The sequence below is a fragment of the Theropithecus gelada genome, chromosome 19 (genome assembly GCF_003255815.1).
Source record: "Theropithecus gelada isolate Dixy chromosome 19, Tgel_1.0, whole genome shotgun sequence".
Lineage (NCBI taxonomy): Eukaryota > Metazoa > Chordata > Mammalia > Primates > Cercopithecidae > Theropithecus > Theropithecus gelada.
The window spans coordinates 42,200,235-42,224,433 of NC_037687.1; the positions used below are offsets into that span (position 1 = coordinate 42,200,235).

General features: G+C 47.4%; 1 protein-coding gene across 2 annotated transcripts; it reads left to right on the forward strand.

The window, feature by feature from the left end:
- Positions 1–475: 475 nt before the first annotated feature.
- On the forward strand, positions 476–24,199 carry WDR87 (WD repeat domain 87). Of its 2 annotated transcripts, XM_025368419.1 has the most exons (6): positions 476–669; positions 10,447–10,567; positions 12,438–12,608; positions 13,297–16,169; positions 16,901–17,172; positions 18,459–24,199. In XM_025368419.1, exons 2-6 carry the CDS (start codon positions 10,487–10,489, stop codon positions 23,846–23,848), a joined length of 8,787 nt encoding a protein of 2,928 aa, XP_025224204.1. In that variant the 5' UTR covers positions 476–669; positions 10,447–10,486; the 3' UTR covers positions 23,849–24,199. The 2 variants fall into 2 exon arrangements, with proteins under 2 accessions (XP_025224204.1, XP_025224205.1); XM_025368420.1 differs by lacking the exon at positions 476–669 and having other exon boundaries at positions 10,502–10,567; positions 12,438–12,496; positions 13,275–16,169.

The following is a 24,199-nucleotide window of genomic DNA, read 5'->3' on the forward strand; positions in this document are numbered from 1 at the left end:
ACTGAAAAGAGCCAGGCGCGCGGGGGCTGCCGGGAGCCGTAGGCGCACTGCCGCGCTGCCTCCTAGGAACCGTAGTCTACTGGTCGCCTTCATGCAGCTCCAGTCTCTAGAGCACTTCCGCAGCCCCGAGGGGCGTGAGGGAGGGAGGCGTGTCTCCTGCAGATTCCAGCTCTAGAGCTGCGCTGTTCACCCCGCCGGGGCGGTTTCTCCTTTCTCCTAGCCCCGTCTGCCTCCTCCCTTCATTCGGCGGAACCTCTCTTTCACTCTCTGCCAGGCTCGAGTCACTCACCCTTAGGACGCTAGTCACTCTTCCCCCGGGAGAAGTGGAGGAAGCGGAGCAGTGAGCTAGACCCCCAGCGAAGGGGGTGGTGGACGAGGGCGTCGATGCGCGCTCGCGCACGCGCGCTCGCCGGCAGACCCCGGCCTAAATTGCCGCGGGCCCCCGCTGAGAGGATTTTTTTTTTTTTCTTTCGAGCGCGCGCCCATGCGCACGCGCGTTCAGACCCCTGGCCTCGGGGAGTCCGCCGGCTGCGGGGTTGGGGTCCAACCGTTCTGTGGGCGGAGTCCTCTCGCAGCATCCGCCAGGTAGCTTCTCAGTCGCTGCCCCTAGCTCAAGGAGCGTCTGAGTGCACACACCGTACCCGTCCCTTGTCGGGAGTCCTGTCGCAGGTAACAGGCGCAGCCCATGCTTTGAGACAGAAACGCCTTGCCTCCCCCCGTGCAGGAGGCCCGAGGGTGAGGGGCCCTGGGTGTAGTCGCCTCTCCCCGGCGTAGGCGGCTCCAGAGCTCTGCCTTCGACGGCAGCCACAAGACCCAAGGGCTGCGTAGGGGCCTTGTTATCTTACATTCTTTTGTTGATCACACATTCCTGAGGGTAACTAGTGTTTGTAGAGTACCTACACCTTGGGAAATTTTATCCAAATTTAATCCACCTGCTGGCATAACCAAGCAGCGGAATACCCCGCAACACACACTCCTTTTTTAATGTATATTGCCACGCCTCCATAAGAGTTACCGAGGGAATTGACTGGAATCGCAAGGTCCTCTGGTCGAGAAGCCGTAGTCAATACCCGTTCCGCCTCAGCCTGCCTTCTAGGAAGATGTAACATTTGAAGCTGGGAAGCAGATGTTTCTTCCTGGGAGAGCACGTTTTTCCACTCATTCAACAAAAATGGATTCAGCACCTATATTCCATGTCAGGTTGGGTGATTATGAAAACACAAGAGAAATCCAGACAGACTGGAGTCCTACCTTCAGGGAACTTTCAGTCCAGTAGGGAACCAGACTACGGCAATGTAGAGCAATACTACCTAAGAGAAATATACCAGGCACTTTGAGCCACCAAGGCAGGAGGATCACTTAAGGCCAGGAGTTGGAGACTGGCCGGGTAACATAGCAAGACCCCATCTCTACTAAAACTAAAAAACTAGCTAGGCGTGGTGGCATGTGGCCATAGTCCCAGCTGTTCAAGAGGCTGAGTATCGCTTAAGTCCAGGAGTTTGAGACTGCAGGGAACCATGATTGCACCACTGCACTCCAGCTTGGGCGACAGCAGAACCCTGTCTCTTTAAAAAAAAAAAAATTATGTGTATGTGTGTATTTATGTGTAATGCAAGCCACATATGCAATTTTAAATTTTACATAAACAGGTAAAATTCATTTTATTTATTATTTACTTACTTTTTTTTTTTTTTTTTTTGGCCATGTTGCCAGGCTGGTATTGAACTCTTGGCCTCAAGACATCTTCCTATGTCAGCCTCCCAAAGTGCTGGGATTATAGGCGTGAGCCATGTCACCCAGCTATGAAATTAATTTTAATACTTTAACCCAAATACATCCAAAATATTATTCCAAGTTAGGTTAATGGAAAAATGTTTTCATTGCCTCAGCTCTACATTTTTTTTCTTTTTTTTTTGAGATGGAGTCCCACTCTCTCGCCAGGCTGGGGTGCAGTGATGCCACCTCAGCTCCCTGCAACCTCTGACTCCCTGATTCAAGTGATTCTCCTGCCTCAACCTCCCAAGTAGCTGGGATTACAGGCACACCCCCCGACACCCAGCTAATTTTTGTATTTTTAGTAGAGACCGGGTTTCACCATGTTGGCCAGGATAGTCTCGACCTCCTGACCTCGTGATCCGCCAGCCTTGGCCTCCCAAAGTGCTGGGACTACAGGCATGAGCCACCATGCCTGGCCTCAATTTTACAATTTAAGTTAAATTAAAATCAAATAAAATTAAAATGTTATGAGGCACTAACAAAGATATTCATTTGCAGCATTAGCTGCAATAGCAAAAGGTTGGAAACCACCCAATGTCCATTAGTAGAAATTTGGATAAATAAATGATAGTTCAGCCACACATTGGAATGCCCTGCAGTTAGTAACTGTTGAGAAATGAAACAGAGTTATATGTATTAACATGACTTAATCTTAAAGCTATATTAAGAGAAAAAAAGGTGAATAACAGTGTATATAGTATATTATCACTCACATAAGAAAAATATTTTTGGCTGGGCGCAGTGGCTCAAGCCTGTAATCCCAGCACTTTGGGAGGCCGAGGCAGGTGGATCATGAGGTCAGGAGATTGAGACCATCCTGGCTAATATGGTGAAACCCCGTCTCTACTAAAAAATAGAAAGAATTAGCCAGGTATGGTGGCAGGGGCCTGTAGTCCCAGCTACTTGGGAGGCTGAGGCAGGAGAATGGCGTGAACCCGGGAGGTAGAGCTTGCAGTGAGCCGAGATCATGCCACTGCACTCCAGCCTGGGCGACAGAGTGAGACTCTTGTCTCAAAAAAAAAAAAAAAAAAAGAAGTTGTTTAATTACAGGGAGGATAGTAGCTAAGTCATTAGAATAATTGTAAGAAACAAAATAGGCTGGGTGTGGTGGCTGACACCTATAATCCCAACACTTTGGGAGGCTGAGGCAAATGGATTCTTTGAGTCCAGGAGTTTGAGACCAGCCTGGGCAACATGGTGAAACCTCATCTCTACCAAAAGTACAAAAATTAGCCAGGTGTGGTAGCACTAGCCTGTAGTCCCAGCTACTCAGGAGGCTAAGGCAGGAGGATCACTTGAGCCAGTGAAGTCGAGGCTGCAGTGAGCCATGATCGTGCTACTGCACTCCAATCGGGTGACAGAGTGAGGCCCTGTCTCTAAATAAATAAATAAGAATTAAAAGATATGTAAAACCACTGGTTACTACTTTACAACCTAATTAATCCTGGATACTGTCATTACTTCTCAGGGATCCAGGGTAACTCTTCCATCCAACAGAAACTAGCCCACCCTGTTAATGTATGTTTGTCAGCCTGGAAAATTATTTCTTCCCATTAAGAAAGTTAAATGCATTCCACCCCCAGCCCTAGCTATGCAGCCACCTGAAGGCCAGAGTAGCACTCCCAGGCCCTGGGGACAAACTTGGGCTCCTTATCAGTAATGTCATTCAAAGAACCAAGTAAGCTTAAGTTGCCCCTCTGACTTTACAGTCAACTAATTAGGCCCTTCTGATACCAGCTGGACTTTCTGAACCCCTGTCCCCTGCTGGACTTTCTGCACCCCTGTCCCCAAACGTGAGACCACCTGCAAGGTTATATAATCCATGCAGGGCCCTGTCTCACAGTGTGGCGCACTCATCACCTTCCTTTTGGGTGACCAGGTCTCCTCGTTATATGTACTCAAAGCACTTCATACTTTTCCTTCTTAAAACTGAATTTAATTTGCAATTTAATTTAAGAAAATTAAAAGTTGCAGAAAAGTTCTACGGGATAATATAACCCATCACCTAGAGTTTCCCACTGCAATCCATTTTATATCTCTTCATTGATGACTGTAAGCTCTAGGGAGCAAGAAACCTGCCTGGATCCCCTCGCACACACATATAACAGAACACAGTGGAGCCAACTAGTGAGCCAATGGGAGCCCAGAGGCCTGACTGTGTCGTGGAGTGCAGCGCCCCCTAGAGTCAACTCTCTTTAACAAGACAAAACTCGTGGGAGGATTGCCTTTCCTCAGGCCATCACGAACACTATGTACCTTACAGTGGACTGGTGCTAAGAAAAGGAATATAGTTCCAGTGTCAACATCAGTCATGGACCTGGTTTGTCTCCGCAGTCAGCAGGAATAACATTCGTTGGTCCCAAATACCCTTCACGCTAAATTGGCCACAGAGCTTGAATTCTCCCATTAGATGATCTTTGCGTTAAGATATTAAACAATCGCCATCCTGGCTAACACGGTGAAACCCCGTCTCTACTAAAAAAAATACAAAAAAAACTAGCCGGGTGAGGTGGCGGGCGCCTGTAGTCCCAGCTACTCGGGAGGCTGAGGCAGGAAAATGGCGTGGACCCGGGAGGCGGAGCTTGCAGTGAGCTGAGATCCGGCCACTGCACTCCAGCCTGGGAGACAGAGCGAGACTCCGTCTCAAAAAAACAAACAAAAAAAAAGATGTTAAACAATCGGCCGGGCATGGTGATTCACGCCTGTAATCCCAGCACTTTAGGAGGCTGAGGCGGGTGCATCACCTGAGGTCAGGAGTTTGAGACCAGCCTGGCCAACATGGTAAAACTCCGTCTCTACTAAAAAAAAAAAAAAAATTAGCTGGGCATGGTGGTGCATGCCTGTAATCCCAGCTACCCAGGAGGCTGAGGCAGGAGAATCACGTGAACTCCGGAGGCGGGGGTCGCAATGAGCTGAGATCGCGCCATGGCACTCCAGCCTGGGCGACAGAGTGAGACTCCATCTCAAAAAAACAAAAAATAAAAAGTAAAAGATATTAAACAATCAAGACTGTTGGGATTAAAGCATCTGGAGCTCACTACAAACTTGCTTTTAAGGACAGGTACTGGGATTAGGGAGTTGAATGTCATCCTCTGAGGCTAACCCAAGGAAACTGGTCTATGATGTGCGAAAGAGTAGCAAATAAATAAATAAGAAAATAAACATAAAGGGCCAGGTGCAGTGGCTCTTACCTGTAATCCCAGCACTTTGGGAGGCTGAGGCAGGCGGATCGCTTGAGCCCAGGAGTTTGAGACAACCTAAGCAACATAGTGAGACACTGTCTCTACAAAAAGTTTTTTAAAAATTAGCCAGGCGTGGGGGTGCGTGCCTGTGTTCCCAACTACTCAGGAGGGTGAGGCAGGAGGATTGCTTGAGCCCAGGAGTTCGAGACTGCAGTGAACTGTGACTCCACCACTGCACTCCAGCCCAGGCAACAGAGCAAGACTCTGTCTCAAAAAAAACAAAACAAAAAAAACACCCCATAAAATTAAATAAACATAGAGATTTGGGGTTTGAAAGTCCTCCTTCTCACTCATCACCTAGAAATATTCCCTGAAATAGTCCCAACCAATTGCTCTTTGTAGGCTGGTCAAGAGAAGTGGGACCCAGTGGAGATATTTGGAATAAGGGGAAGTGATGGCAGTGACTGCAGATTTGCTACAAATGACTGCTCTCTCAGCAGCTCTGAGGCCGCAAGAAGGGGCCAGTGGGGTAACTCTGAGTTGTGGTGGTTATTTGGTTTTTTTCTGGTGTTTTGTTTTGTTTTGTTTTTGAATTGGAGTCTCACCCTGTCGCCCAGGCCGGAATGCAGTGGTGCAGTCTCGGCTCACTGCAACTTCCGCCTCCTGCAACTTAAAGCAATTCTCTGCCTCAGGCTCCGGAGTAGCTGGGATTACAGGCACCCTCCACCATGCCTGGCAAATTTTTGTTATTTTTAGTAGATACAGGGTTTCACCATGTTGGTCAAGCTGGTCTTGAATTCTTGACCTTGTGATCCACCCACCTCGGCCTCCCAAAGTGCTGGGATTACAGGCGTGAGCCACCGCAACTGGCTTTTTTTTTTTTTTTTTTTTTTTGAGACAGGATTTTGCTCTGTCACCCAGGCTGGCATGCAGTGGGGCCATCATAACTGACTGCAGCCTCAACCTCCTGAGCTCAAGTGATCCTCCACCTCAGCCTCCCAGATACCTAGGACTACAGGCACATGGCACCACGCCTGGCTACTTTTTTTTTTTTTAGAGACAGGGTCTCACTATGTTGCCCAGGCTGGCCTTGAACTTCTGGCTGCAAGCGAGTGAGCCTCCCACTTTGGCCTGGGGTAACTCCCATAGGGGCCTCCACTGCTGTGCAGGATCTGAAGCAGATCATCTGGAGCCTGAAAGGTGTTCAGAATGAGCAGCAAGTGCAGGGTTGAGTGGAACCGAATGGAGATAGCTATCGCAGGAGGGCAGCATGCAGTTTGGGGAGCATGGAAAGAGACAGGATGCTGTGTGCTGCCAGCCAGTGCCAAGTTCCCACTGTGAGTGGATTTGTGGATCAGAGAGCCTTCTTAGCATCAGCCAGCAAAACCTCTTCCTCCTCTGATATAGTGGAAGAATCCTGAACTGTGGATTGGATCTTAGTCTTTTTTTTTTTTTGAGACAGAGTCTCGCGCTATCACCGAGGCTAGAGTGCAGTGGCGTGATCTTGGCTCACTGCAACCTCTGCCTCCTGTGTTCAAGCGATTCTCCTGTCTCAGCCTCCCGAGTAGTTGGAATTACAGGCGCCCACCACCGCGCCTAGCTAATTTTTGTATTTTTAGTAGAGACGGGGTTTCACCATGTTGGCCAGGCTGGTCTCAAACTCCTGACCTCATGATCCACCCGCCTTGGCCTCCTAAAGTGCTGGGATTACAGGCGTGAGCCACTGTAGCCGGTGGATCTTAGTCTTGATCTGCCCTTTGTAGACTTAAACACATCCCTTTTCCTCTTTGAGTTCATGTTCCTCTTTGTACAACGGAGATGATGATATCTGCCTCTCAGGATTCTTTCAAGAACTAAGGAAATGATTGATGTTGAAAGCTTTTCCTTGGGCTCTCACCCACTGTATGCATGTGAGATGATGATGATGATAAGTTTTGCCTGCTGCTTTCCCCCACCGCAAATCCAGTGAGCAAGTCTCTGTGGTAACACAGAGCCTCGGCTTAGCCATACCAGAAGGTGGGTTCTGCTGACTTTGCTTCAGGAAGCCCAGGCCAAATGACTTGGGACTCCACCAGTTCTCTAAACCAGTGTTTTTCACACTTTGGTTATTGTTGAAGCAAGGTGCAACAGTTCATGCCTGTAATCCCAGTGCTTTGGGAAGCCGAGGCTTTGGGAAGCCGAAGCTTGAGGCCAGGAGTTAGCGACCAGCCTGGACAGCATAGTGACACCTCCTCATCCCTACCCCACCCCCACTCCCATCTCTACAAAAATGGAAACAAAAAACAAAATAGGCCAGGCGTGGTGGCTTATGCCTGAAATCCCAGCATTTTGGGAGGCCAAGGTGGGAGGATCACTTGTGACCAGGAGGCCAAGGTGGGAGGATCACTTGTGACCACTTCAGCCCGGGTAACACAGTGAGACCCTGTCTCCACAAAAACAAAACAAAGAAACAAAAATTAGCCAGGTGTGGTGGCACATGCCTGTAGTCCTAGCACATGGGAGGCTGAAGTGGGAGGATCACTTGAGTTCTGGAGCTCTGGAGTTCAAAGCTGCAGTGAGCTATGATGATGCCACTGCACTACCGTCTGGGCAACAGAGCAAAACCCTGTCTCTTTTTCTTTTTGAGACTGAATCTCACTCTTGCCCAGGCTGGGGTGCAGTGGTACAATCTCAGCTTACTGCAGCCTCCGCCTCCTGGGTTCAAGTGACTCTCTTGTCTCAGCCTCCTGAAGAGCTGGGATTACAGGCACCTGCCACAACGCCCAGCTAATTTTTGTATTTTTAGTAGAGACGGGGTTTCACCATGTTGGCCAGGCTAGTCTCGGACTCTTGACCTCAGGTGACCTATCCTTCTCAGCCTCCCAAAGTGCTGGGATTACAGGCGTAAGCCACTGCGCCCAGCCAAAACCCTATATCTTAAAAACAAAACAACAACAACAATAACTAATTGATAGGCCTTAATCTCAGAATTTCCAATTGAGTAGGTCTGGGGTGGGGCCCAATAATTTGCATTTCTAACAAGTTCCCATTATTTCTCTAAACGGATGAAGTTTTTCTACATCTGGCAGGCAAGGTTGGCCTCCGTTGCCCTCTGCTGGCCAGACTATAAATTTAACTGTCATGTTTCCAGAGCAGCTGAAAAGCACAAAGTTTGAGTTGGAAGGAAATAGAGTGGTCTCCTCTCTGAGAACTAGGTCAGCCTACAAACAGAAGTCGTGTTTGTCACTACAGGGTATGCTTAAAAGGGTTTTCACATAAATTATACTATTTAATCTTTGCAGCAATCCTGTAACATAAGCAACAGTGGCATTTACATTTTACAAATGAGGAAAAACTAGCCCATTTTCCCACAAGTAGTAACAGATTTCCTGACAGAGGGGGTATGTTAAAAGTAATTCACTGTACAACCAGGAAAAGTAGAGGTTTGTCCTCATGAAGGCCAAAGAAAAGGGAACGGGGACGAGGACAATGAACAGCAGATGTACCTCCTGTAAGAGAGCTACCTGAGGCCGGGCTTGGTGGCTGATGCCTGTAATCCCAGCACTTTGGGAGGCTGAGGTGGGTGGATAATCTGAGGTCAGGAGCTCAAGACTAGCCTGGCCAACATGGTGAAACCCCATCTCTACTAAAAACACAAAATTAGCCGGGTGTGGTGGTGCATACCTGCAATCCCAGCTACTCAGGAGGCTGAGGCAGGAGAATGGCGTGAACCCAGGAGGCAGAGGTTACAGTGAGCCGAGATTGCACCATTGCACTCCAGCCTGGGCAACCAGAGCAAAACTCCATCTTAAAAAAAAAAAAAAAAAAAAAAAAAAAAAGGAGCTACCTGATTCCACACGGTCAGGGAAACCTGCAAAGCCAAATGGCTGGATCCTCTCTCCATATGTGCTAGCTGGGGCTGACTCTTAGTCCTGGGTGCCCTGTATCTCCATTTCCTATTTCAGCAGTCAGGCTCCAATGCCAGTAGAATCACCCAGGGAGCACATTACAAGTGGAGGTTCCTGCGTCCTACTTCCATGGTTCTGATTCAGTAGGTCTAGGGGAGGAGCCCAGGAATATGCATTTTGACACCTACAGGTCGGTGTTGTGGCTCACACCTGTATTCCTAGCACTTTGGGAGGCTAAAGCTGGAACCCAGCTTCAAGACCAGCCTGGGCAACAAAGCAAAACCCCATCTCTACAAAAAAAAAAAAAAGTTTGAAAAGTTAGCCAGGCGTGGTGGTGCATACCTGTGGTCCCAGCTTCTTGGAAGGCTGAGGCAGGAGGATCACTTGATTTTTTAAATATTTATTTATTTATTTATTTATTTTGAGACAGAGTCTCACTCTATTGCCCAGGCTGGAGTGCAGTGGCGTGATCTTGGCTCATTGCAAGCTCCGCCTCCCGGGTTTACGCCATTCTCCTGCCTCAGCCTCCTGAGTAGCTGGGACTACAGGTGCCTGCCACCACGCCCAGCTAATTTTTTGTATTTTTTAGTAGAGACGGGGTTTCACTGTGTTAGCCAGGATGGTCTCGATCTCCTGACCTTGTAATCTGCCCATCTCGGCCTCCCAAAGTGCTGGGATGACAGGCATGAGCCACCACGCCCAGCTTTATTTTTTTTTAAACTTACCCCCAGGTGGCCAGACAGCGGTGGCTCACGCCTGTCATCCCAGCACTTTGGGAGGCCAAGGTGGGTGGATCACCTGAGGTCAGCTCAAGACCAGCCTGACCAACATGGTGAAACCACATCTCTACTGAAAATACAAAAGTTAGCTGGACGTGGTGGTACGTGCCTGTAATCCCAGCTACTCGGGAGGCTGAGGCAGGAGAATCACTTGAACCTGGGAGGCGGAGGTTGCAGTGAGCCAAGATTGGGCCACTGCACTCCAACCTGGGTGACAGAGTGAGACTCTGTCTCAAAATAAATAAATTAATTAATTAAAATTTAAAAAAATCAAGTGATCCTCCTGCCTCAGCCTTCCAAGGAGCTGGGACCACAGGCACGCACCAGCCTGGGTGACAGAGCGAGACTGTCTCAAAAATAGATAAATAAATAAATAAAACAAAATAAAACTTACCCCCAGGAATGCTGGTTCAGGAGGTCCGGGGACCATACTTTGAGACCCCACAGTCTTCACAAAATGCTCTCCGGACACAACACAAAATGTGAAGGACTATTATTTGCCTGTGAGGGTATTCTTTTCCAGCCCCCTCTCGGTTTCTCTGCTTCTCTCACCCATTTATGTTACTGGGTTACAATAGGAAGGAACACGCTAAGATTCGCTCCCCATTTGCTGTCTCCAGGCCTCAGTTTTCTCATCTATAAAATGAGATAATGCCTACCTTACTGGGCTGTAGAGTGGATGAAATGAGAAGGTATGTCTTGTGCACAGTTCCTGACTTTCAGAAGGTGTTCAATAGACATGAATTCATTGTTCTTGCCTTCTGATTCCTAGCTTCTCGGAAAGTGGCAGTGACTAAGCTGGGCTCTTTTGGATTCCCACAGGTTTTTAAGCAACGGTCCTCAGGAGGGCCAAGGGAGTCTCATGGCGACATCTTCCCCCAGGCTCATTCCCCTGTGGAAAGATTTAAAACTCCTCCTAAATGACACCATAAATGAAAGCAAGGTAATGTATACGTAGGACATAAACACATCATAGGTTGGCTGCTACCCGTCTTAGAGTCATGAGCATTTCAGAAGAGCCACAGATTGTCCTTGAGAACAGGAAGCAAACAAGGTATATTATAAAGATAGTCATCACCTTAGCAGGAGGTAGGCCATCAATTTCCATGAGTCACAGACTACTGGCAAGGACATTTTCATAGTGGAAAGTGGACACTCTGAAGCATTGTCAGAGGAACTGACCTTCTGGAAAGAGAGTTTTTCTATTTTTTAATTTTATTTATTTTGAGATGCAATCTCGCTCTGTGACCTAGGCTGGAGTGCAGTGGCGCAATCTTGGCTCACTGCAACTTTTGCCCCTGGGTTCAAGTGATTCTCCTGCCTCAGCCTCCCAAGTAGCTGGGACTACAGGCACACGCCACCATGCCCGGCTAATTTTTTGTATTTTTAATAGAGATAGGGTTTCACCATGTTGCCCAGGCTGGTCAGGCTGAGCTCCTGAGCTCAGGCCATCTGCCGCCTTGGCCTCCCAAAGTGCTGGGATCACAGGTGTGAGCCACCGCACCTGGCTGAGAGATTTTTTAAAACAGAGGAGGAGACACCAGAGAGAACAGTTGCCAATCTCAGTTTTGCTATGGTTGGCTCTGCATAAAACGATCCCAGGGCCAGGCGTGGTGGCTCATGCCTGTAATTGCAGCACTTTGGGAGGCCAAGGTAGGTAGATCACCTGAGCGCAGGAGTTTGAGACCACGCTGGGCAACATGGTGAAACACCATCTCTACTAAAAATATAAAATATTAGCCAGGTGTGGTAGCCTGCACCTGTAGTTGCAGCTACTTGGCAGACTGAGGCAGGAGAATCGCTTGGAACCCAGGAGGCGAAGGTTGCAATGAGCCAAAATCAGGCCACTGCACTCCAGCCTGGGGCCACAGAGCGAGACTGTGTCTCAAAAAACAAAACAAAACAAATTACAGGATCCCAGATGCATGTTTCATAGCACATGCTCTATCACCGTGGGATTATATATATATGGTATAAATGCTTGTCCTCTGTCAAATTTAAAGGCCAGATAGGGTGTCCCGAGAGTCTCACTTAGTGCAGCTTTAAGCTTCAGTAACTTAGAGCTGCACTGATACACTGACTTTGGGAGACTCTGCTATATTCCATGTGGGTGTAAGGTGATGTACTTGCCTGACTATTCTGTTAAAGATTGTGTCTTTTATGGTACATGTACCTTCTAGACACAAGCAAGAATGTTAGAGGGGGCTGGATGCAGTAGCTCATGCCTGTAATCCCAGCACTTTGGGAGGCCAAGGCGGGTGGATCACCTGAGGTCTGGAGTTCGAGACCAGCCCGGCCAACATGGTGAAACTCCATCTCTACTAAAAATACAAAAAATTAGCAGGGCTTGGTGGCGCGTGCCTGTAGTCCCAGCTACTTGAGAGGCTGAAGCAGGAGAATCGCTTGAACCTGGGAGGCGGAGGTTGCAGTAAGCTGAGATCACGCTACTGCACTCCAGCCTGGGCAACACAGCGAGACTCCATCTGAAAAAAAAAAAAAAAAAGGAATGTTAGAGGGCAGGCATGGCTAACTTCATGTTGAAAAGAACATCATTTTCCCCTGTGTTCACACTATAAAATTTGCACACAGAGGCTCTGTAGGGTTGTGTTCTCTCCTGCATTGGGGGATTTGTTACATGCTTGTGAAGTATAGCTGTCCCACAGGTGATAAGTTATGCACGTGTGAGTGTAACAGGAGTAGGTCCTTCGGGTGGGAGGCATGACTTTGGGAACTCCTCCAATTGTGACTTATGCGAGAATATATTTAGTGCCTCTGTGCCCTAGCCTCTTAGTTTATGCCACACCTCTCTCCAGCAACCTTCAGAAGACCCAAAGAATAGCCTAGTTGTGCTGAGCGACCGGTCCCAGATACTGTTCAAAGAGTCTCGCTATCCTCAAAATATGCCATGTGTATGTTATTACTTCAGTGATGCCCATTTCTTCACCTCCCTCTCTTGGGTGACATCGAGCACAAAAGAAATACAGGTAAGACTGCCTTTCTTCCCCTTCTTGGCCCATTCTCCCAGGGCCATGCCCATATGGCTCTTAGCCCAGATTGACAAAGGAAGATATTCCCCATGAATTAATGTGGTCTGGAACCAGAAATCTCTCCTCATCCTTTCTCCAATTATAGTCCCCATGTTGAGTGGGTTGTATGGTTCCCCCGAAGTAAACCAACGTTAGGAAAAGGGTCCTAGGCTTCCTGCCTCTACTGTATTTCCAGTTCCCATCACCAAGGGATAAAATCACTCTAGAGTCCTCCAACTCCTCCTTCACACAAAACATGGGGAAATACGGGAATATTCTGCACTACTATCAGTTCTAGGCAGTTTCTTTTCTTTTTTTTTTTTTTTTTTTGTTTTTTTGTGTTTTTGAGACGGAGTCTCGCTCTGTCACCCAGGCTGGAGTGCATTGGCTCACTGTAACCTTTGCCTCCCGAATTCAAGCGATTCTCCTGCCTCAGCCTCCTGAGTAGCTGGAATTACAGGCGCCGGTCACCATGCCCAGCTAATTTTTGTATTTTTAGTAGAGATAGGCTTTCGCCATGTTGGCCAGGCTGGTCTCGAACTCCTGACCTCAGGTGATCCACCTGCCTCGGCCTCCCAAAGTGCTGGGATTACAGGCATGAGCCACCGCGCCTGGCCTAGGCAGTTTCCATCTTATTCTCTTCTAGGCTGTAGTGTGGATGAAGAGCAAAACTGAGGACATGATTGAGAAAAGAATATTCTCCATGACTGAACGATTGCCACCCATCCAGTCCATGGTCCACACAGGTTCCTTTCATATCCTCGTGGTCTACTGTGGTGACCTGATCCTGCGACTCTTTGGGGACCACTTTCGGGCATTCAAACCCCTGGGTAAAGTGCACTGCCGCTTCAACATCAGCTGCCTCTGCTATGACCCGGAAATGAAGATGCTTCTATCTGGCATCCTGGGAGCAGTGGTGACCTGGGTCATTGAGCGAAGTGGCACGGGCCTCCATATAGCCCACATGATCTCCATGCCAGGTGATGAGCTGGTCCAGGACATCGTGCTGAATGGTCCCAATGGCTCCCTCCTGGCCCTGTGTGAGACGGTGGTGAGGGTCCTGATGCGCCAGGGCAAGGGTCAGCTGGGAGAGGTAAAGAGGTTCATGTCCACCAGCAGCGGCTCCTCCATCACCTGCTGCTTCACTTGTTTTGATCAGGGCTTTCTCTATGCTGGAAACCAAGCTGGGGAAATCCAAGTTTGGAGCCTCCAGCAGGGCCATCCGCTCCATAGTTTCCAGGCCCATCACTCAGGAGTGATCTGTATCCGCAGCCGACCAGAGGCCCACACCCTGCTAACAGCTGGCAGTGACAGCCTAATCAAGGAGTGGAACCTGACTTCAGGGAGCCTGCTGCGGCGGCTAGAGCTTGGCGAGGAGCTGTACCGGCTCCAGTTCATTGACAGCATTACTTTCTTCTGCCAAACTGCCCATAGTTTTTCCTTGCGCCGCCTGCCCTGCTTCTACAGCCTCTTCAATGTCTGTGGCTCTGCTCCCCAGCAGTTGCGTCGGGTCTACTGTGGAAATAACTGGTTCCGGATCCTGTGTACCACCGAGGATGGCTTGTTGCGCTTTGTGTCCCCAATAACAGGGGACCTTCTGGTTATCACCTGGCCCTTCTCAATCGTGGACCGGGCTGTGGATTGGGCCTACGACCCAGGTAAAGAGGAGCTCTTTGTAGCAACAGGCAGCTCAGAGGTTCTGGTATTTGACACAACCCGCTGCCCTTGCCCAGCCAAGTATCTTCTAGGCACCTCACCAAATTCTCAGGACTTTGTACAATGCCTGGCTTATGGGCATTTCAACTTGGGGCGGGGTCTAGAGGGACTGATATTCTCTGGGCACCAGAGTGGTGTGATAAGAGTGCTCTCCCAGCACAGCTGTGCTCGATTAGAAAAATTCATGCACTTTGGTGCTGTACTGGCACTCTCCACGCTGTCTGGAGGGATTTTTGGTGGCGAAGGAAACTCTCTGCTCTGTTCCTATGGAATGGATGACTATGTGCACCTGTCAGAAGCTGTGCTTGATGGGGTCAAAGTACAACTGCAGCCTCTCGCCAGCATCCTCAGCAGCTGTCACCTAACACATCTGATACTCTTGCCCAAGTCTGTGGGTGCCATCACAGAGACAAACTGCCTGCGTCTCTGGAAGTTCCATGATTTTATGTCCTCTGGGTCACAGAATGGCTTGAAATTCATAGAAACACTGCCTCTGCACCTGTGTGCCATCACATCCTTTGATGTCTGCCTCTCCTTGAGTCTTTTCGTCACAGGTTCTGCCGATGGCTCTGTTCGGATCTGGGACTTCCATGGCAGACTCATAGCCATTCTGGACTCATCACTGCACTTTGGCCCACTCTGTTTTGCAAATGACCGGGGTGACCTGCTTGTGACTTTTAACCAGAGTCTTTACCTAGTGTCCTGTTTAAAATTGCTTCCCCCAGCCCTGCTGACTCGCCTTTCCTTTATGAGCATATCAGATGAAGTACTGGAAATCCCTAAGCCTTTCATACCAAGCTTCTTCTTCTCCTTTGAGACCATGTTTGTGCCCAAGTACATCTACCTTGGAAAAGCACAACGGAAATTAGTGGGTCTGGAGAACCTTGTCAACAAGCGGGCCATTGCCTTTGACCATTCTGTGCCACATGTGATAGAAGAAGATGAGGAAGGGAGCCCAGTGTTACTGCGTTCCTCCATGCATTATTCTTTGCAGGACATGGAAAATTGGACGCAGATGAGTAAACGTTACCAACGCCATTATGTGCTTCCTCCCCAACTACAACTGACTAGCTGGGATGGACTCAACCCCTATCAGATATTGCGATACTACTTTGGTCATGGGCGGGAATGGCTTTTTGCCCCTGATTGCTATATCCCCAATTCAGTGATTCGTGCCCGTCTTTGGCCAGAGGGCACCCCAATATACCTACAGTGCAACCTGCATGCACCCCAGCGGGAGCTGGAATGGGACAGGTCTCAAGAATTCTTTTTCTGGCAGAGCAAGGTAAGAACTGTAAGTAATATAGAATATCCAGAGAAGGAGGATGAACAATTCCTAGAAATGAGACTTTCCAAGGATGAAACCTACAGCGTCCTTACAGATAGAGCAAACCGAAGTTGGCTGGGAAGAAAGATGAGTGAAATAGCCATTAATAGCATGATTGAGACAATGCTCAATATTATGGTCCATGCTTCCTTGCTGAAGTACCAGTACTGTGTTGGTGCACTAGGGCAAATCTTTGCCTCTTACCAGGTGTCTCCAGCCCTACGCTCTGAGACAGCGCGTCGGCTACTGGATGATACAACCAATTCCAACCCGCTGATCCGAGAACTAGCTTGGGAAGGGCTGAAGCGTCTAGGAATGATTACTCATCTTTTTGCCATGCCTCTGGCTCAGGGATTAATGGACAAGGATGAAAGAGTGAGGGTCAAGACTCTAAGCCTCATGGCTGAGATTGGAATCCACTCTAGGACCTCACTCTTACAGCTGATCCAGAAACAAGAGACTTTTCGGGAGATGCAGTACGTTTGTGCTTCCCTCAATTCTTCACCCCATTCCCCATTTCCCCCTCCTTTCCTTTGCTATTTCTTCATCCCTGTTTATTAATTCTTCCTGACGTTTCTTCTTTCTCATAGCCTTTGCTCATTCCTAGATGACTATTCTTGACAATCCCCTATTCACTCCTCCTCCTCCTCCTCTTCCTTCTTTTTTTGAGACAGGGTCTTATTCTGTTGGAGGCTGGAGTATAGTGGTGCGATCTTGGCTCACTGCAACCTCTGCTTCCCAGGCTCAAGTAATCCTCCTGCCACAGCCTCCTCAGTAGCTGGGGCTACAAGCATGCACCACCACACTGGCTAATTTTTTGTAGAGACAGAGTCTCACTATATTGCCCAGACTGGTCTCAAACTCCTGGGCTCAAGCAATCTTCCTGCCACCTTGGCCTCCCAAAGTGCTAGGAGTACAGGCATGAGCCACCACACCTGGCCTGCTCACCCTTTTCTCCATTGCTTTTCCTATATATCCGCTACCTCTTCAAGTTCCATTTTCATCCTTTTCTCCTGTTTCTACAGCCTCCAATACAGATGACTCCATTCATTGTTTCTTTTGTCTCAGCCATTATTTTCCTCTGCATATGCCGTCTCTCTTGGCCACTTTGCCAAGCCTCCTGCCTGTTCCACAGCCGTTTTGTTCTTCCCATTCTCCCTTTTGTTCCTGACTCAGCATAGTCCTTCTTCTCCTTTGACTTTCATAGGCAGGAGATGATCGGGGAGGAAACTCTAGACCATCTGCTGGGGATGCAGGCCACAGATCTCCAAATCCTTTCCACTCAAGTGGAGCAGAGATTGAATGAAGACCTGACTCTGTCACATAGAGATGAAAAGCCGGCTTTTTCTTTAGATGTCCCAAAGGCTTCTGAACTTAAATCCTTCTCCGTGAAACCTCCTACAGTTTCTGAAGAACCTGAAGTGGCCGTCAAGCACAGCAAAGGCCACAGACGAGGCCGAGCAGTGGTCAAAAAGCATAGTATGTAAGGGGTAATCTGGTCCATGCCTCAGGGTCCTCAAGAGGCAGGGTAGTTAGGGTTAAAGTGGATCAAGAGATACTAGGTGGCCTGGCCAGACACAATGGCTCACGCCTGTAATCCCAGCACTTTGGGACGCCGAGGCAGGTGGATCACTCGAGGTCAGGAGCTTGAGACCAGCCCGGCCAATATGGTGAAACCCCGTCTCTACTGGAAATACAAAAATTAGCCAGGCATGATGGTGGGTGACCGTAAACCCAGCTACTCGAGAGGCTGAGGTGGGAGAATCACTTGAACCCAGGAGGTGGAGGTTGCAGTGAGCTGAGATGGTGCCACTGCACTCCAGCCTGGGTGACAGAGCGAAACTCCATCTCAAAAAAAAAAAAAAAAAAAAAAAAAAAAAAAAAGAGATACCAGGTGGGAAGAGAGATAAGTGGAAAGGTCTCATCATAGAAAAGGCATTCTCGGATGGGGGACTAGGGGAGGGATAACATTAGGAGAAATACATAATGTAGATGATGGGTTGATGGGTGCAGCAAACCACCATGGCACCTGTATACCTATGTAACAAACCTGCATGTTCTGCACATGTATCCCAGAACTTAAAGTATAATTTTTTTAAAAAGTGTATAGATAAGGAAATTACAGTGTATTCATAAAATGAAATACTACTGTGATAAAAAAGAGTGATACATGCAACAACATGGAAGAATCTCAAAAACTGTTGAAAGAAAACACAAAAGAGCACATTTTTAAATGATTCTATTTATTTGGAATTCTAAAAAAGGCAAATGAATCTACAGTCACAGAAAGCAGATCAGTTGTTGCCTAGGGCCAGGGATTAAGGGTAGATAGATGTTGACTTGGACACTATGTAGGAGGGAATTTAGGGGGATAATAGAAATGCCTTATATCCTGATTGCAGTAGTTACAAGAGTGTATACATTTTTCAAACTGATCAAATTGTTTGCTTAAAATGGGTATATCATATGTAAATTATACCTCAATAAAATTGATTTTTATGAAAGCAATGAAGAAAAAAAAGACTTTCTAAGGAAGGATCCACTCAAACTCAGGAAGACTCTAAGGCCTAGCTCTCTAGGATTTGGCAGGAGTAGGGGGCTAGGAATAAAGCAAAGAGATGCTTTTTTTTTTTTTTTTAAGGCCTCAGTTCTCTTTGTTGCTACTTCTTTTATGACAGTTCTTCTTAGCTCACACCTAATATTTGGAAAGGTTTCATTTAGTTCCCCATACTTTGCTTACCTCCACCTCTCCATTTTTCCTACAGGCCGAAAATGGTTGCGGGGTCTCAAGAAGACGAAAGAGAGAGACTCTAAACATATGATCACTGAGCCAGGCCTCTTAGAGGATGAAAGTGGGACTGAGGCCGCACCAGTTGAGATGGAGGAAGCATCCGTCCGTTCCAAATGGTCTTCAAGCACCAGTGTAACAAAGCTCTTAAAAGATGTTGACTCTCAAGAGAAAGATATCTCAAAGGATCATGTTGCATTGACCCTGAAGATGCTGCGGAAAATACGTGACAAAAGAGACAAGAAAGCAAGAGCTCAGAAACTCAAAAAGAAGCACAAGAAGAAGGGAAAAGAAGCCAAAGTTATAACTGAGAAACCTACACCTCCTGTAATGGGACAGCCAGTTACTAAAAAGGTTAAAATTCTAGGGCGCGGAGCCTCAGGAATATCTGGCCGCAGGTCAACCTCTGGAGATGGCTTATCATGGCGGGACGATCTGTGTCATCTTATGACCCTGAGGATATCTGGTTCCCAAACAAAAATGTCAGAAAATCTAAACACTGAGCTAGTGACATTTGCTCAGGAGATGCTGGTAGATAGGCACCCCAGTTGGGAACTCTTTCAGGAGATCTTCCCCCTGTTGAAGAAAGAAAGTAAGGTTCTGCTTGAGGACCTTGATTGGGATGTAGTCCCGCCAGAGGAGAAACCAATTTTTATCCATGAAGGAGCAATTAGAGAGGACATGATACAAGGTGTGACAGAAGAGGTGATCAGACACGAAGTGATGCCAAGGGAAGAAGAACAAGCACAAAAGAAAGCAAAAGACATGCCGGCCTTGGAGGAAACCCAAGTGATTTTGAAAAAGGGCAAGAAAAAGAAAGTTATTTTTTTAGAACCAGGTGATGTAACCAAGGGAAAACAAATATCAAAGAAAGAAAAGAAGAAAACCTTTCAGAAGTCACCTAAGCAAGAGAGGAAAGCTGTCCAGCAGGAAAGAAAAGTAGGAAAAACAAAGAGGGAAATGCCCAAAGAAGAGAGGGATATGAGTGAGGAAGTGAAGGAAATGGCCACACTAGAGGAGAAAGTGGTTGAACAAGAAGGAAAACCGGTTATGATTGAGAGGACATCGTCTTGGCAGGACTGGAAAAAGTCCTGGGATGAGTGGAAACAGGCCCATGGTGAGACAAGGAAATCCTGGAAGGCATGGAAGGAAGACTGGGAGAAGAGGCTTCTTCAGGAAGAGGAGAAACTACACCAGGCTGGAGAGAAGCTATCCCCGGAGGAGGAAATGCTTCAGGAGGACAAGAAGCTGAAATGGGAAGAGTGGAAACAATTCTGGGAAAATATGTTGCAATCTGAATCCAAGGAGCAACTGTACAAGGATGAGGAAGAAGTGACTTTGGAGGAAGAAGTGACTTTGGAGGAAGAAATGTCTCGGAAGGAGGAAGAAAAAGAAGAGCAGGTCACAGAAGAGCAGAGACAGATCCAAGAAGAACACAAACGGGCCAGAATACACAGGAAACAAGCCCGAGCTGAAAAAAAACGAGCCCAAGAAGAGAGGAAATTAGCACAAGAAGAAGAGAAACTTGCACAAGAAGAGAGACAGTTGGCCCAGGAAGAGAGAAAACTGGCTCAGGCGTATGTTAAAATAACCCAGGATGACAGGGAAATGGCCCAGGCAGAGGGTAAGTTTGCCCAGAAAGAGGCAACACTGGCCCAAAGAGAGGAGAAGCTAAGCCAGGAGGTGGAGAAATTGGCCCAGAAAAGGAAGAAATTGTCCAAGAAATGGGAGAAAGTGGCTAGAGAAGAAGAGAAACTAGCAAAGAAAGAAGGGAAACTGGCCGAGGTAAAAAACATATTGGTCCAGAAAGTGGAAGAACTGGCCCAGAGGGAACAAAATCTGGACTGGCAAGAAAAGGAGCTGGCCCAGGAATTGGAGGAACTGGAATGGGACATGGAAGAACTGTCTTGGAAAGAAGAGGAACTGAATCAGGAAGAGGAGAAACTGATTGAGGAAAAGAAGAAGCTGGCTGAGGAAGAGAAGACATTGATCTGGCAAAGAGAGAAACTGTCTGAAGAAGAGACAAAATTGACCCAGGAAGAAGAGTTGCTGATCCAGGAAGAGGAGAAACTGGCCCAGCACAAGGAAAAAATGCCTGAGGAAGAGGAAAGACTGGGACAGAAAAGGGAGCAATTGATTAAGAAGAAGATAAAACTGGCCCAGAAAAGGGAAAGATGGATCAACAGCATGGAAGAACTCACAGAGAACAAGATGATACTGTACCAGAAGAAGAATCTGGCTCAGGAAAAGAAGAATCTGGCCCAGGAGAAGGAAAAATTGGCTCAGAGGAAAGAGAACCTACTCTATAACAAAGAAAGACTCACCCACAGCAGAAATAAATTAGTGCAAGTAAAGAACAAATTGGGAATGTTCAAGAAGACACTGGCTCAGGTAGAGGAGAAGCTGACACAGGAAGAGGAGACCGTGATCAAGAAGAAGGAGAAACTGACTGAAACAGAGAAAAAATTGGTCCAAGTAGAGGATAGTCTGGCCGAGAAACAGGAGAAATTGGCCCAGGAAAAAATGAAATCAGCTCTGGAGAAGGCAATGGTCCAAGGAAAGAAACGGCTCAGAGGAGAGTTGGATATTGTTAAGGAAAAAAAGGCATTGAACCTGGAAATGAAAAGACTGGCTGAGGAGAAGATGAGACTGGTTGAGGGAAAGGAAACACTGTCTAAGGGAGAGACTCCAGAAACTTCAAGACAAAGAAAAATGACTAAAGTTGAACAAGAACTACTTGAGAGGAAATTGTCACTACAGGAGAAGATACTGCTACATGAAGACAGGATACTGGCCATGGAGGAAAGGGAAATTGCCAAAGGAAAACTGGAATTTACTAGAGGACGGAGAATATTTGTCCAGGGGCAAAGAAAGTTAGCCAAGGCTGAAAGGAATTTGATTAAAAAAAAGGAGAGCCTTTCCAAGGAACCAGCAAAACTAAACAAAATCTTAAAGGCACTTCAAAGACTAATCAGGGATGAAAGGAAACTAACACAGGAAGAAATAAAAATGACAAAGATAAAGAGGTCACTCTTTGTTAAGGAGAGAAGACTGAGTACAGAACAGAGTAAGCTGGATATCAAAGAGTGGGATTTTTCTGAAAAACGATCAGAACTGACTAAAGATGAGAAGAAACTGGCTCGGAAGCAGAGAAAACTGGCCAAGGAAATGAGGAGAATGATAAACAGAGAAGAAAAAATGACTGAGGAAGAGAGCAAATTGGCCAGAAAGCATTCAGAAGTCATACTGGATGATGAAGAGGAAGGAGGAATAGAAGAAGAAGAGGTAATCCCATTCCTTAAACGAAGGTGGAGAAAGAGGAAAGAGGCCAAGAGAGTTGATAAACCAAAGGAAAAGTTTTCCAGTCAAGTGGATGAAGTGGAAAGTGAAGAGCATTTTTCTGAAGAAATGGAAAGCCTGTTAGATGAACTAGAGAAGCAAGAGAGTTTGTCTTCTGAGGAGGAGGAGGAAAGGGAGGAAGAGAAGGAAAGGGAGAGAGAAGAGGAGGAGGAAAGTGAGGAGGAGGAGGAAAAGGAGAAGGAGGAGGAAGAGGAGGAGGAGGAAGGGGAGGAGAAGCAAGTGGAGAAAGAGGAGGAGGAGGAGAAGGAAAAAAAGGAAAAGAAGAAGGAGGAGGTTCAGGAGAAGGAAGAAGTGTTTGAGGAGAAAGAAGAAATTACGAGTGAGGAAGAGATAGAAAGTTTGAGTGATGAGGAAGAGGAAGAGGAGAGCAGCTCATTGGAAGAAGAAATGGACAGGGAAAAAGATACCTTAAAAAAAGAAAAACTATTTAAGTTACAAGAACAAAGAAGAAAGATCCTAAGAGAAAAGGAAAGAGTCCTTTCCATTGGAAAAGGAGTTCCTCATGTCAAAGATGGGGCTGTAAGACTGGGAGTTCTAAAAAGCCCTTTGAAGAAACTGATGTCAAGAGCTCTGGAGATGAAAGAGAAAATACCAGTGCCAGTGCCAGAGAAACAAATATCCTGGGAAGATAAAAAGGCCACAGTAGTTGAAATACCCAGAAAATTCTCAGAGACAATGGATAAAGAAAGAGAAGTGATGGGAAAATATGAACCCATACCTCCACATGTTTTGGGTACAGTTTTAGAGTCCGAAGCACAGGACTTAAAGACCCCATTTATGTCCCACATATTAAGGAGGACCGTGGAAGGTCAGGAACTCCAACACAAGCCACTAGGTGCCTGGTGGAAGTGGTTTCTGCAGCATCCACCTCTGATGGGACAGACTGAGGTACAGTTACCTCTCTCCCAAATCCCGGCTAAGAAACAACATGCAGATGAAATCCTCTCAGATGTAGAGTGGATCCGCCATGTCCTAGAACGAATGGAAGCAGGAGAACAGCTTTCCAGGGATGGTTTCCACAGACTATGCCAGCTGCTCAAAGACCTCGTCTCAAAGGGAAACTTAGAATGGCTGAATCTGGCCAAACTTGAAGCCATCGTGTACCGTCACAGGCAGGCCCTGGAGTCACGAGGCACAAGGATCTCAAAACCCACTAGAGAGTCCATAAGTCCAAAATACCAGAAAGTGATTCCTCCTATAAAAGCAAAGGAAAAGGAGAGCTGGCCAAAACCTTTGGCTGTCCCCACACAAAAGTACCCATTAGCTACCGAGAGGATTCCAGACCCAAGGGCTAAAAATTGGCATCTTCTAGGAGAGCCTTACAGAAGTGAGAGGGCACAGCAGATATCCATTGCTCACAAGGAGATGGAAATGCAATACTTTTATCCTGCCACAAGAGACATTTTTCCAAGTGCCCATGCCTCTGTGGAAAAACAAACCCTTGCACTGATGTTTCAGAAGGACTTCTGGGATTTTAAGGATAAACGCAGATTTCCCAGATTGCCCAAATTAGAGAAGAAGAAACAGCCCATTTCTAAAAAGAAGGAAGAGTTGCCTTTGTGGGAGACGTTTGTGGCACTGTACTATGTTTTGCGGATGCTGCAGCAGCGATATGCAAAAGACAGCACTGCTTGGATGGAACAGTTCTACCAGCTCATGGACCTGTACCAACTTAAGTCCCCCAGAATCCAGAAGCTGCTTCAGGAGCTGCTAATGAGAGAGGAACCTCAACCCCAAGAGATCATCTATGAAGAGGCCCTAAAAGCCACAGAGCTAGTTCCCGGGGAACGGCTGTTCTGCTGCCTGTTTTGTGGCAGTTCTCATACTCGTAGAAGTCCTCAGGAGTTTCAGGGTGTGGTACCCCTCCCTTGGCAGAACTGTGTGCACACCATCCTTCCCGTGGGCATTGCCCGGTATGGGATCTTAGAACTTGCCTGGAAAAGCCTGCCGGAAGCTGATCTTCATCTCACCAAGGCATTGACACATACCGTTGCTCCCACTCTCTAATTTGGGACTGACTGGAGGTTGGGACTTTTCATTGCCAAGTGGAGAAAGGCCTGGTCACCAGGATCTAGACCTTCATCTCTCTCTCTCTCTTTTTTTTTTTGAGATGGGGTTTCACTCTTGTTGCCCAGGCTGGAGTGCAATGACGTGATCTCAGCTCACTGCAACCTCCGCCTCCCGGGTTCAAGCAAATCTCCTGCCTCGGCCTCCCGAGTAGCTGGGATTATAGGCATGAGTCACCGCGCCCAGACCTAGACCTTCATCTCTAGGCCCACACAGAGGTAGGGCCAGGTCGAAGCCCTTTCCCAGCTCTGGAAACACAGCTTCTATATGTGGAATAAAGAGGAGGTTCTT